Source organism: Candoia aspera, chromosome 2, assembly GCF_035149785.1.
Source record: "Candoia aspera isolate rCanAsp1 chromosome 2, rCanAsp1.hap2, whole genome shotgun sequence".
Taxonomy (NCBI): Eukaryota; Metazoa; Chordata; class Lepidosauria; order Squamata; family Boidae; genus Candoia; species Candoia aspera.
The window spans coordinates 72502832-72515617 of NC_086154.1; the positions used below are offsets into that span (position 1 = coordinate 72502832).

At 41.1% G+C, this 12786-nt stretch overlaps 1 protein-coding gene across 1 annotated transcript; it reads left to right on the forward strand.

The window, feature by feature from the left end:
- The first annotated feature begins 984 nt into the window (after positions 1-984).
- Positions 985-8895, forward strand: RPS14 (ribosomal protein S14). Its single transcript, XM_063292193.1, has 5 exons — positions 985-1135; positions 4122-4272; positions 4796-4957; positions 7617-7693; positions 8786-8895. Exons 2-5 carry the CDS (start codon positions 4124-4126, stop codon positions 8851-8853), a joined length of 456 nt encoding a protein of 151 aa, XP_063148263.1. The 5' UTR covers positions 985-1135; positions 4122-4123; the 3' UTR covers positions 8854-8895.
- The last annotated feature ends 3891 nt before the right edge of the window (positions 8896-12786 follow it).

A 12786-nucleotide genomic window follows, 5' to 3' on the forward strand; every position in this document is an offset into this window, starting at 1 on the left:
ACCAGGTCTGGGTTGTCAAAACCTATCTCTGTATCTCTTTGCTGCCATCTAGTGTTCATCCAGATTTTTGCAACCCAGATCAGATACCCTAAGTCAGCGTTTCTCAACCTTGGCAACTTAAGATGTGTGGACTTCAACTCCCAGAATTTCCCAGCCAGCCAAGGTTAAGAAACACAGCCCTAAGTGAAGGAGCTTTATCATAATTCTTAAAAAGACGGAACGTAGACCATACCTACTTTTTGTGATCATTATAATTGACACCACAAAAATGTTTCCAACTGACTACATTTTGTAACATTTCTTGTAATGTAAATGCCAAGGTCATGTATTTCATTTGCTAGGCCAGCATTTCTCAATCTTGGCAACTTTTAAGATGTATGGACTTCAACTCTCAGAATTTCCCAGCCAGCATTCTGGGAATTGAAGCCCACACATCTGAAAGTTGCCATGGTTGAGAACCATTGAGCTAAGCGGAGAAACTCAAGGCATTTGCTTAGTGAGCACATTTTCTGAACAGTCAGGCCAAATCACCAAAAGCAAGAGACATTTCCTTTAAAATGAGGAGGAGCGGTCACCCCAAACAGGCCTCTTAAGGTTATACCCCACAATACACTAATTCGGGTGACAGACTTCTCCCACACGTGTTTCATGGCTCTCATGCTTCACAGGTGCACGACGGAGAATCCTGTAAAACACAGGACCGTCTCCATTGGTTCATCCCGTTCCTCGCGTGCGGGAGCATCACGATTATGCAAATCAGCTATCCTCGGACAGGGCGCTCTGCACCTCCATCTTTGTGCCGGGCGCTCATTCAACGCTCGGCGCGCGCTGATGTCAGAGAGACGCCCGACATCTGGAGGGAAAAGCCCCCTCCCGGTCAGTGGAAGCAAGTCTGCAGATTTTATTTTCCTCTTAACGATGGGAGGAATTTCTAGACTCTGGTCGCCATTTCAGCACAAGGCAGGCTCCCCTAGCTGCTCCTAAGGCAAATGATGCCAATGAAGCCACGTCTCCTTTGGAGGAAGGGGACCGCCTGCCTCCCGATAGTATTTCCGGGTGGTAGAGCATGACCCCTGCCCTCGTGACGCTATTCTCTTTCTTTCCGGTGCTGGTAGCCGCCTGCAGAGACGCTGGAGTAAGTTGCCGGGCGCTCTTCTATCCAGACCCATCCTCGCGTGTCCGGCTCTCTCCGCTTCCCTCGGTGCCGTCAGTGGGCTCCTCATCCCTAACTGCGCTGGGAAGGCAAGGGAGGGCGAGCTTGGGGGCCTTGGCCTTCGCCCAACGGTCGGTGGAAAAAGAGCAGTTCCGCCGCTGCAAGGAGGCCGGGTGGATAGGCCCGGATGGGTGCTTGGACTGGCCGCTTGAAACCCTGTATCGGCCGGGTCCCCGGGATGGTTGGTTTCTCGGCTTGGGTCTCTTCGGCCGGCTTTCCCCCAACTTGGCGAAGGTTCATTCTAAGCTGTGTATCTTTTTCTTTAGAGAGAAGTCCTTTCAGAGGAAACATGCAACTAGTCTGTAGTCTTATCGAACATAAAGAGCTGAGGCTGAAAAGTGTCCAAAGCCACCTATTTAAACTTGTTTATAAGGCTCCCTTTTTATGAACTAGCTGTTCTCCCTCCTTTGAGTGTAGAGGAGTTTTGAGAAGGGAAGATAGTTGTATTAATTAGCTCCCAGGGCTTTTTAGTGACTAGAAATAACATATTTCTGAGCCTGTACACATGAATTTAATGCTGGAATCATTTCTGCTTTGCAAAAGGTGGGATTCGTATCTGACTGGTAGGATATTTAAGTTCAGATTCTTCCTGTTTTATTTAAAAACATCATATAGCTTGCTACATTCATAATACATTTGAGAAATTGGCAATTTACATCTTTGAGAAGGCAGTGAGATTTAAGTAACCTAATACAACTGTAGACTGTAGAGTTAATGGTCCAAGTCATATAACAGCAGAGTACTGTATCTTATCTGGTGTGGAAAGTTCTCATCAGATTTGTGTGATTATCAGAAAATAAAACATTAATTCTTGTTGTTCATATGAACTGGGAACTTGACTTACAACAATAGTAGGAAATGTTGAAATTGCTAGATTTTCCATGAGATGCCATATCCCAAACTTTTTTCTGCCATCATTGCTATCTGGGTTTCCATACTTCCTTGCATATACAATCTCTTATTTAATTATTCAGTGGGTAATGGATAGAGCAGCCATTGGTGTTGCAAGTTCTACCTAGTCACAATGCAGCCCTTTCGTTTAGAACTGCAGTGTTTCTTTCACTGAACACTATTTGAGTAGTGTTCTCTTCTCATGTGAGTATATAGCATCCAAAATTAATAGACCTTTAGTTGTCAGCCTGCATAATTCGTATGAAGGCAATATAATTCACAAGTACGGTACTAAATATTAAAGTAATTGTACAGAAATGCCCAGGTCATTGTTCTAAGCTTATTTATGTGTTATGTAATAACATTTAGATAAGTTTATTTATGTGTGTATGTAAATAACATTTACATAAAACATTTAACTATGTAATAACAGAAGAGGGAAGTGGGGAACATTTAACATTTATAACATCCGTATCCTGTGTTGGAGGGCCTATAATTCACTGCCTACAGAAGATTTCTGGTTCACTTCCAGATCTCCAGGTAGAGCTGGGAAATTCTTGCCTGAAGCCCTAAAGAACTGCTGCCAATCATTGTGCACAGTATTGACTCCAGCTTGTTTAGTAATTGAAAATTAGTCTCAAAATAGAAGAAAGATAGAAGAAAGATCAGGGTAAAATATTACAATATTTGTTGTGCTCAAGAGTGCCAGATTCTGGTTGCTGGATTATCTTATGATGATTTTGTTAGTACTTGCTGAATACATCATGTATATTTTAGCCAACATTTGGACTTACTACACTGTGCAAGTTCTTCAATATTTTCCACAGATACATAAGAGCAAATCAATCCCATTGTTTGGTCTGTACAAGCTGATGCTTTAGAAGGAGGGAGGAAGGATCAGAGGACCTACCTTTAGAATTCAGTTATAGGTAACCTGAGCATGAGTTGTCAGCCCATGATTGATGTGATAGAAGGTCTTGCTTATCGTTCAGAAACATGAAGCAAAGAAAAAGTGATTAATTAACAGAGAATACAGTAGAAACTGGTTACCTAAATTATATGTGTATATGTCATATGCTTTTCTATTGCATGTAGTTCTGACAGCACACCTTCCTGCACAGGATCCATTATCTCATGAATCTGATAATCGGGAAGTCTCCATCATCTCTCGTTTACTTTTTAAAGCCACCCAACTTTAAGCAATTGAATCTCGAGTTGCTTGAAGTGTAAAGCAAAATGCCAACTATGTAGGGTTTCTTCTGAAATGGAAGCCTCTTAAAGGTTTCCCTTGACGTAAAGTCCAGTCGTGTCTGACTCTAGGGGGCGGTGCTCATCTCCGTTTCTAAGCCTTAGAGCTGGCGTTGTCAGTAGACACTTCCGGGTCATGTGGCCAGCATGACGACATGGAACGCCGTTACCTTCCCGCCGAAGCGGTACCTATTGATCTACTCACATTTGCATGTTTTCGAACTGCTAGGTGAGCAGGAGCTGGGACGAGCAATGGGAGCTCACCCTGCCGCGCGGTTTCGAACCGCCGACCTTCCGATCAGCAGCTCAGCGGTTACTATAAGGATAAACAACTTGTGGACTGTTTATGTTGAGGGTCAAATTTTGCAGCCTGTTCTGGATAATTTGGATGAGTTTAAGGGGAAAAGGGAGTCCCTTAAGCACAAGCTTGTTATTAACTTAAGTCAGTCATGGGCTGATTTTCCCAAAGGTTTTGAAAATGTTGGCTGTGCCATGCTGATGTCACAGGATTGTTGCCCATGACCCCTGCAGTTCTCAGACAAGGCAGGAAGTCATAGTGTATTCCCAGTTCAAGAAAGAGTGTCCGCTACTTCATTGAAGGTCAAAGTGGGAAATAATCCCCACTGTAGCTAAGTATAAGTATCTCATTAGATAGCTGTGAATCAGCTTTATATGGTTGACCTGGTATTTTAATTTTTATAGTTTGTCTACTTCAATAGAAAGTGCTTCATAATCTTCTGTCTCTTCCATAATTTGTTGTTTTATACAGAAATGGCACCTCGTAAAGGTAAGGAAAAGAAGGAAGAACAGGTTATAAGCTTGGGACCACAGGTTGCGGAAGGAGAAAATGTGTTTGGAGTCTGCCACATCTTCGCTTCCTTCAATGATACATTTGTCCATGTAACTGACCTGTCTGGCAAGTGAGTATCACATCCACTTGTGAAAGGATAATGTTTACAAGATTGTAGTAGAAGATCTTGGCAATAGGATTTCAAGACTTCACCCTTATCAACAGGCCTATAATATTCCCTAAGCCTGGACTCAGAGGAAACTCTTTCACCCTGTCCACTGGGGCATATGTCTACTTCGCATTGTAACTTCCATGGAGCATAGCATTATATTTTATTACCATAGGTGAAGCCTAGGTGAAGTGTATACTCTTGGAAGCTCCTTGTGTAGAAGCCTGTTTGGTTCCAGCCACACTGGAATGGCTGAGAACCTATGGGGCAGCTAAACATTGTGGATACCTCTACTGTTTCTGCTAAGAGATGTAATGATAGTTGCAATCAAGCAGGTGGTAAGACCTGGGAATTGCTTTATCCGAATTTTAAAAACAAATTGGCAAAGAAATTACATTCAGGTAACTGTATGCTTTTTGTCTTTGGTGAAAGGAAGGCTGGGCTTAAGTTCCTCCATTAATGCATTGCTTTCTTATTTTCTCAGGGAAACTATCTGCCGAGTAACTGGTGGCATGAAAGTGAAGGCCGACAGGGATGAGTCTTCTCCTTATGCTGCTATGCTGGCTGCTCAGGATGTAGCACAGAGATGCAAGGAACTGGGAATCACTGCCCTTCATATCAAACTGCGGGCTACGGGTGGAAATAGGTAAGTGGAGCAGGTGCTCCGCTTATCTCTCCCTTGCGTGTATATCTGCACATGTACTACCTTTCATTGCCTTCAGAATATTTTTATTTAAATAAAGTCTTTTAACACCTCTCTAGCATTACGTGGTATTACCGAGAGACTTTAAAATAGAAAGCATTATTCTGTGGAATAATATTTGGAGATGTGTCTGCAGCTGTTGGAAGAATGTCCTGCTACTCTGAATGCAAATACCTATCTGTAATGTGGTGTGAAATATTTATGGGTATTTAGCTGATTTGATGTTATGTTGTTTTTATACTATATCCTTGTTAAAGAAATCTGAAATTTTACTAGTTTTTACTGCAGCATAAGGGAATAGAGTTCTCTGGAGTTTGAATTTACTGTTTAGGCTTGATCCATGCCATTCATGGCTCCTGTGGACAGCTAGGCATCAGGTGAGCAACTAGTTCCAGGAGGTAGTCAGTGTTTCCTTGGGGGAAATGGCACTGCCATATACTTTGAAGCAGATGGAATTGCTTCCTCTCCTAAAGAAGACTTCCATAGATCAAACCATCCTTTATAACTTTCTCCTGGTCTTCAACCTTCTCTCTTTAAGGGAAGTTCTCAACCCTGCATATGAGGCAGGGATGGCATTGTTTGTTCTGATGGATTGCCTTTGTTGGAATCTTGAGGGGGTAGAGGGAAACAGTCCTAGACCTCTCAGCAGCGTTTGAAACCATTGTCCATGGTATCCTGGGAATGCAAGGATTGGGACAGGTACTTGAATGAGTAGCTAGAGTTGGTGCCTGTGGGTGAGAAGTGTTCATGCCCTTGGGTGTTTGGCATTTTCTCCTATATTTGGAACCACTAGCAGAGGTCATCCACAAATTTATGGTAAGGCATTATCAGTATGTATGTATGTATGTATTGCTCAAATTATTTATTATGCTCAAAATTAAATCATCAAAATATGCTGATGACACCCATTTATACATTGCTACCTTGGGCTGGAAATGGTATGGAAGTCCTGAGCTAGTATTTAGATCTACTACCTAGATGTCAATAAACATCTGGGCACCCCAGTAACTGTTACTGTTACAAATACTCTGGGTGAAACCACACTTCCCCAAAGGAGGTGTGACTTGTCCCCCTAGATTCTCACTCCTGCTCAAGCGGCAGATGGAAACTGTGGCCAAGGGGGTGGATTTATTCAGCTTCAGTTGATGTGTCAGTTACAGCCTTACCTGCATCAGACAGTTACAGCTGCTTCAAAATTCAGTGGCTAGACTATTGTAGGACACCCATGCCAGCATAGAATAACACCTATTTTAAGGTTGTTGAACTGGTAACCAGTAGGCTTCTGGGCCCAGTTCAAAGTGCTCATTACTTTATGCAGTGCAACACCAGGGTAAATTAAGCACTATCTTGCAAAAATTGAATATGTCCAGTCCAGTCCAGTCCTCAGAAAAGGCCTGTTGAGTGTTCCCACTTCTTGTGATATACACGGACAGGAAGATATGCCTTCTCTGTAGCACCCCCACTTTATAGAATTCTCTGACCTTAAGAAGTATGGTTAGCCCTAATCCTCCTTGCTTTTCAGAAGCAAATGAAGACAGTTCTGTTCCTTTGGGCCAAGCTAACTGAGCACTGTCAGTATTTGATAGGGATAAAATTGCATGGTTCTTTAGGATTCTTATGTACAGGTAGTCCTCATTTAGCGACTGCCTCATTTAGCAACCATTTGCAGTTATAGTGGTGATGAAAAAGTAACTTTACAATCAATCTTAGCATTTACAACCTTTGCAGGTCTGTAAAGCAAAGGAAAACTGAAGTAAGATCATAAGCACAGTCACAGTTTCACTTAGTAACCACTTCAGTTAACGATTGAGTTGCTGGTCCCAATTGTGGTTGCTAAATGAGGACTGCCTGTAACTTATTCTGCCATGTGTCACCCAGAGTCGATTGGGGTGGGTCAGAAGTTCAGTTAATTAATTAGAATTGGTTTAACAAAAGCAGACAACAACAAGGCATGCATTTCACTAAACTGAATACAGAATAAATATCCAAAAGGGGCTTGCGCTTAGAAACATTCTAAATAGGTGGCCTGAAGAACATTTCAATGATTTTCCTATCTTTTGATTTTACCTTAGTTTTACAATTTATAGCAGCTGTTTTAGCAAAAGAAGAGTCTTGCTGTATCAGACCAACAGTCTACCTAATGTGGCACTCTGCTACCAATAGTAATTAACTAGAAAGCTTGAAGTCATGTTGCACCTTCATTCTCTTCCTCACTGCTGTAAATTGACAAGGGAAAAAAATTACTGTGCTGATGCTGCCCCTTAATACCACTAAAGTAAAGGTAAAGGTTTCCCTTGACGTAAAGTCCAGTCGAATCCGACTCTAGGGGGCGGTGCTCATCTCCGTTTCTAAGCCTTGGAGCCGGCGTTGTCATAGACACTTCCGGGTCATGTGGCCAGCATGACGACTCGGAACGCCGTTACCTTCCCGCCGAAGCGGTACCTATTGATCTACTCACATTTGCATGTTTTCGAACTGCTAGGTGAGCAGGAGCTGGGACGAGCAACGGGAGCTCACCCCGCCGCGCGGTTTCGAAATAAATCCTTAAGTCAATAAAGACCCGTTTCAGTTTTCATTAATTTATGTTTTATTTCCTTTGCAGAACAAAAACTCCCGGACCTGGAGCTCAGTCAGCTCTTCGGGCTCTGGCTCGGTCTGGCATGAAGATTGGGCGCATTGGTAAGTTTCCTGTGGAAGGAGGTTTTCAACAGTGTATCTCCTGGGGTCACTTTTATAGAAAATATAGTTGCTGCTTTATCCCATTAGTTTATCTTGACAGACAAACCATTTACTTTGGTTTGCAAAATGTTTGCAAAGTTCTTGCTAGATACAGTATTTGATCTATACTGAAAGGAGACATTAGAAAAAGAGAGGATGCAGGTAATTAGGGCCTTCAGCAGAAGGAATTGAGTTACACGTTGATAATGCTTGCAGCTGGATCTTTCAGAGAGCAGCAGTACAAATTGTCCCAGCACAGAACAGCCAGGGTGTCCAGACTAAAACATGTGTTTGGTTGAAGCACAAGCCAAAATACGCGGGACAGGGGGGATGTGATGGAAAAAGCTAAAAACGTGGCTTGTGGTAAAGTGGCTGAGTGGGAGAAAGAAAGAAAGGTGCTGGAAGATTGGGGTTCGGGGGTGGACTGGTGGGATGTGCTATGCTTGAAGCCAAGGGGTTTGGTGGCAGCTAAGGGGAGGTCCTTACAAGAAGGCTCTGGAAAGATCAGGAGGTTGCTGAAAGTGCTAGTTGGATATATTATGCTGGAAGCCAATAACTTCAGCAGATCAGATGCTGGGAAGCCTTGAGAGACTAGCTGGAACGCAGGCCATACAGAACAGAGAAGGAGAATCACACTCTAAACTTTGTTTCAGCCCAAACTTGGAACAACCAAAATATTCCAGGCTTCAGTTCCACCAAACTGCAGCTCATCCAAAACAGTCTGACAGAACTTCTGAAACACAGTGTGTCTCCTTCACATTGGAAATAAAATTCATTCTTCTTTTTGTGTGTAGCCCTAGCTTTTCCTAGTAACTTTTTTAAAGCTTCTGCAGACTTGCCTTGTCTTGGACTTTCACATCCTGAAATTTCAGAAACTTAAATTGGGAAGTATAATCTGTCTCATGAAACTTCATGTTCTTAGTATTATGTTCTGAACACTGTCCTCTTCTCCCTTAAAGTATTATTTTCCGTATTATACCTCTGTGATTTTTGAAGGCTTGTATATGCAAAGAATGAAAATAATACTCAAAAATAACATTTTTCTCTCCACAGAGGATGTTACCCCCATTCCTTCAGACAGCACTCGTAGAAAGGGTGGTCGCCGTGGTCGTCGTCTGTAAAACAGTGGCTGTTGTCTTTCATCATTAAAGCTTTCCAATAAATCTCTGTTCTTACTTGTGTTTCTCTTCTATAAATTTAGTCACCACTGCTGTTCTGTGAAGTGTATCTTTGACTTGCCATTGAGTCTTTTCTTGATAATCATTGTCATGAAAAACATACTCTCTGTGGGGAGTTTTTTCTGTCTGCTAATAGCTCCCACAGGCACTTTGGTATATTCCTTTCACTTGAAGTTGTTTTTCTATGAAACTGCTTAGTGCAAAATAAAACACGGTATTGCGAACTAAGAATCGGTTAAAGGAAAGTTTGGAAGGTCATTGTATAATGTTGGTAGCTAAAGTAGAGAATGCCTGCATTCCATGTATAGATTGGATTCTTTGTCTTCCTGGATGACTGCTTCCTCAAATGAGGAACTCAGCCTCAAATCTGAAAGGCTGGTATACAAAAGTGGCCTGCGCATTGAATTTCTAAAGTTCTCTCTAAAGGGTTCTTTTGTAAAGCAGCAGTTTGCCTCAGTTCTTTTAATCCTCATTCCTGATGTATTTTTAGATTTATCATCTTTTTAATTGACAATTTATTTTTTTTAATTGCTGTGGGAAAGCTGGGAGTATAGATGATTGGGCAAAAATACTCGGCCACTCAGAAGTAGCTTTGACTATATGTAGTGGAATTTACTATCATGTAAGTGTGCATAGTACTGCAGAAATAGTCCTGGGTTAAAATTGGGATAAACAGGTATAGAATTTCTGTGCAAGAAATGTTTACCCATGTTGGTGGTCCATGCGGTGTCCCAATTATTCTATAATTATGGAATGTGCAGTAATTATAGATATAGATGGCCACAACTCGTTTGTTAATGCTGCATTCATTAATTTAGGCTATTATACTGGGATTTTTTACCATTAAAAAAAGCCAGCCCCAGTCCATGAGAAACTTAAGTCTTTTTTCTGTTGTGTTTTTTACCTGACCATTGGGCCTGGTGCCCTGGGATCATCTCTACAGCAGAATTATTTAATTGATACTAGATTTTTGTTAGACACTTCCTTTAGATAGGTAAATTCCAAGCTATTCCAAGTTTAAAGTGTTGGAGTGTAAATCATAGCTTTGTACAACTGGGAGATAACCAGGGAAAAGGGAAAATGAACTGAACTTTTTATTCAATCTCTAGTCCATTGCTGACCTTGGCTAGGCAAACCTTTCTCAACTTCAGCTCTGTGGAGGAGGATAGGAGCTCCAGTCTACATCTGGCATCACATTTTGAAAATGGCACCATTTTGAAGCCCTACCTCGACTTTTTGTCTGGTGGACATTGGAAATTCAAAAACAAAAAATGATAGCACAGATTAATTGCATTCACAAGGTATCTCTTAAAACTAAACAACTGTCAAGAATATAAAGCATAAATGAGGCCGAATCTCATGGAAAATCAGATAAATTAACAATGCTTAAATCCAATATAAATTTCACAATACAGGTTAAAGAAGTAACTTATTTTTAAAAAAACGATATAACCCTAAATGCAAATCCATACCTTTCAGTCTGTCTCCATCTTTTTCCAGACGCTCAAAGATGTGTGCCAGGGGAAACCATTTGCCCTAGCAACCATCTTTATTGGCAAGTCATTAGTATTTCGAGAAATTATATGTAAACTATTTTGCTTCCTCTCCTGAAAACAGTTTAGAGAAGCACTCCCCGTTTTCATGATTCTCTTGCACTTCATCAGTCATTTTGTGAAAATGGCATCTCAAACAATTTCCTCTTTTGTGTACACAGTTTTTAATGCAGAAGTGACTAATTCAAAAATGAACTTAAATGCCTAGTAAAAGCCAAAGAGTAAGAGTGACCGTGTTGTAGCTAGTAAGAAATCAGCCACTTTCTAATGTAGCGTTATCAAGCAGACCATCATTCATAACAGTGCTGTAATTACATAAAGCTTTTGAGAATATAGCACATTGCCTGTAAATACGTTAACATGGTTTTGTTCTAAAAATGTTCTGGGGTTCCTTTATAAATGAATTGTTCTATTAAGATCTCTAGAACCAGCTTATGTAAGAGTGTTTCCTGACTGAATCAAACGAACAATGTCTACTCAGATGCTGAGATTCACCTCAATAAGGAGTTGGTATTTGGCATTTACCACTATTGCTGGACAACTTTTATATTTTGCTTATAAAATTCTGTTTTAGCATTAACCTAATCAGAAGGCTGTAGTGAATAGATGTCTGCATTTCCTACCACTTGGAGGTAGGACAGGCTGCAAAATATATATCATGGTCCATACTTTTTAATAGATGTCCCAATTTTCCCCTTAAAATAATCACTAGGTGGCAGTACCTATCTGACCATGGCTAATCTCAAAAAAGCTGGGTTGGACCGAGTTAATATTTGGATGAGAGACATCAGTGAATCCCTGTCCTCTAAAATAGACTGGGAAGAAGAAGGCAGTGTTGTTATTGAGAAAACTACATGGCTGTTTCCTTGAGGTCACCAGGAAATACATTGGATTTGGTGACCTGCCTTTTTAAGGACTGGATGGAAGAGACAAAAACTGTGGTTTATATTACAACCTGTGAAAGGTTACTCTTAGTAACACCCATTTTGCTCAAAAGCAGCCCATTAGTCACCCCCAGGACTTCTTCAAAGCTGTTGAGCATTGGTGGAAAATCTTTTGGCTGTAGCTTGCTGTGATGGGTGTGACAGCTATGTGTACACTACTCCATGACAACATGTACCCATCTCTGTCCCTCTCTTTCCCAGTGACCAGCTGATTTACTGATGCTCTTAGTAGGTATTCATGATCTGTAAGAACCATTGGGTACATTATCCAAGTATTTCTTAACCTCGGGTTGAGAAACATGGCATTATCCCCATCCAGAAAATTGTTTCCTTCACAGTGTGAATGGAGGAGGTATCACCTAATGTCCTACTTCCCATCTCTGTTCCTCTGCCATTATGTGCAAGAAAAGTTTACAGCTGGAATAATCAAAGGTCACTCCCTTTTGGACATTTTTGCTAATTACCCATAGGATTGTTTCAGTGGCTCTGGAAAATTCTGAGCCCTTTTGATAGATGTATAGATTATGCAAATTCTTGCCTCTTACTGTCTTTCTTCCTGCTTTTGCCTGCCCTTAATTCTGTTTTTGCCAGTTAATGTTTTGATGTTTCCTGATAATAAATAAACAAGATGATACAGATACAGATACATAAACTGAACTGAGTGGTGTATTCTTGCTCTAATCTGGGTATAGGGATTAACTGGGAATTCGTTGGGTGCAAACTAAACTGGATGACCCGCAATCATTTTCCAACAAGAACTAGTTAAGGATAAGACTCTCAAAAGTTCAGAATTCCAGATCCTGTTCTGGAACTGAAGTTTCTATGGGAATTTTCCCTACAAAACTATTTGCATTGAGGGATGGGACGGCTTCTGAACTTGATGCTAGATTACTGTCGGTTGTCACTTGTTAAGAAAACACATGCAAAAGTACTCCCACTAAGAGAAACAATTTTAAGTGTGGAGAGAAACAAAATAGCTAGAGGAGGGAGGCAAAACCAACATGAGCAAAGCTGTGTGAATCGCTGCAAATGAACTACAATCTATTCAGTCTGTTATTTGACCTGTATTTAGAGGAATGGATATGTATCTCTACTGAGCTTCCTAACAGCTCATAATTCTTTGTAGCCACTTCACTAAAGAATAATGCTACTACTGGAAACAATGCCATTTAACTATGATAAAGGCTGGTTTGAGAAAGCTGCTGGAAGCTAACTGTGTGGTGAAACAAAAAACAGCCACACGCTGCCTGCCAACAGGTGATGTCATTTGAGTACCCAATGACGCCTCTTAGAAATTAAAACTGGAAAAAAATTGTCCAGTTAGGTTCCTTCATGATAATAGAGTGGGCAGAGTATTGAAGGGTATTTCCAGTTACCTA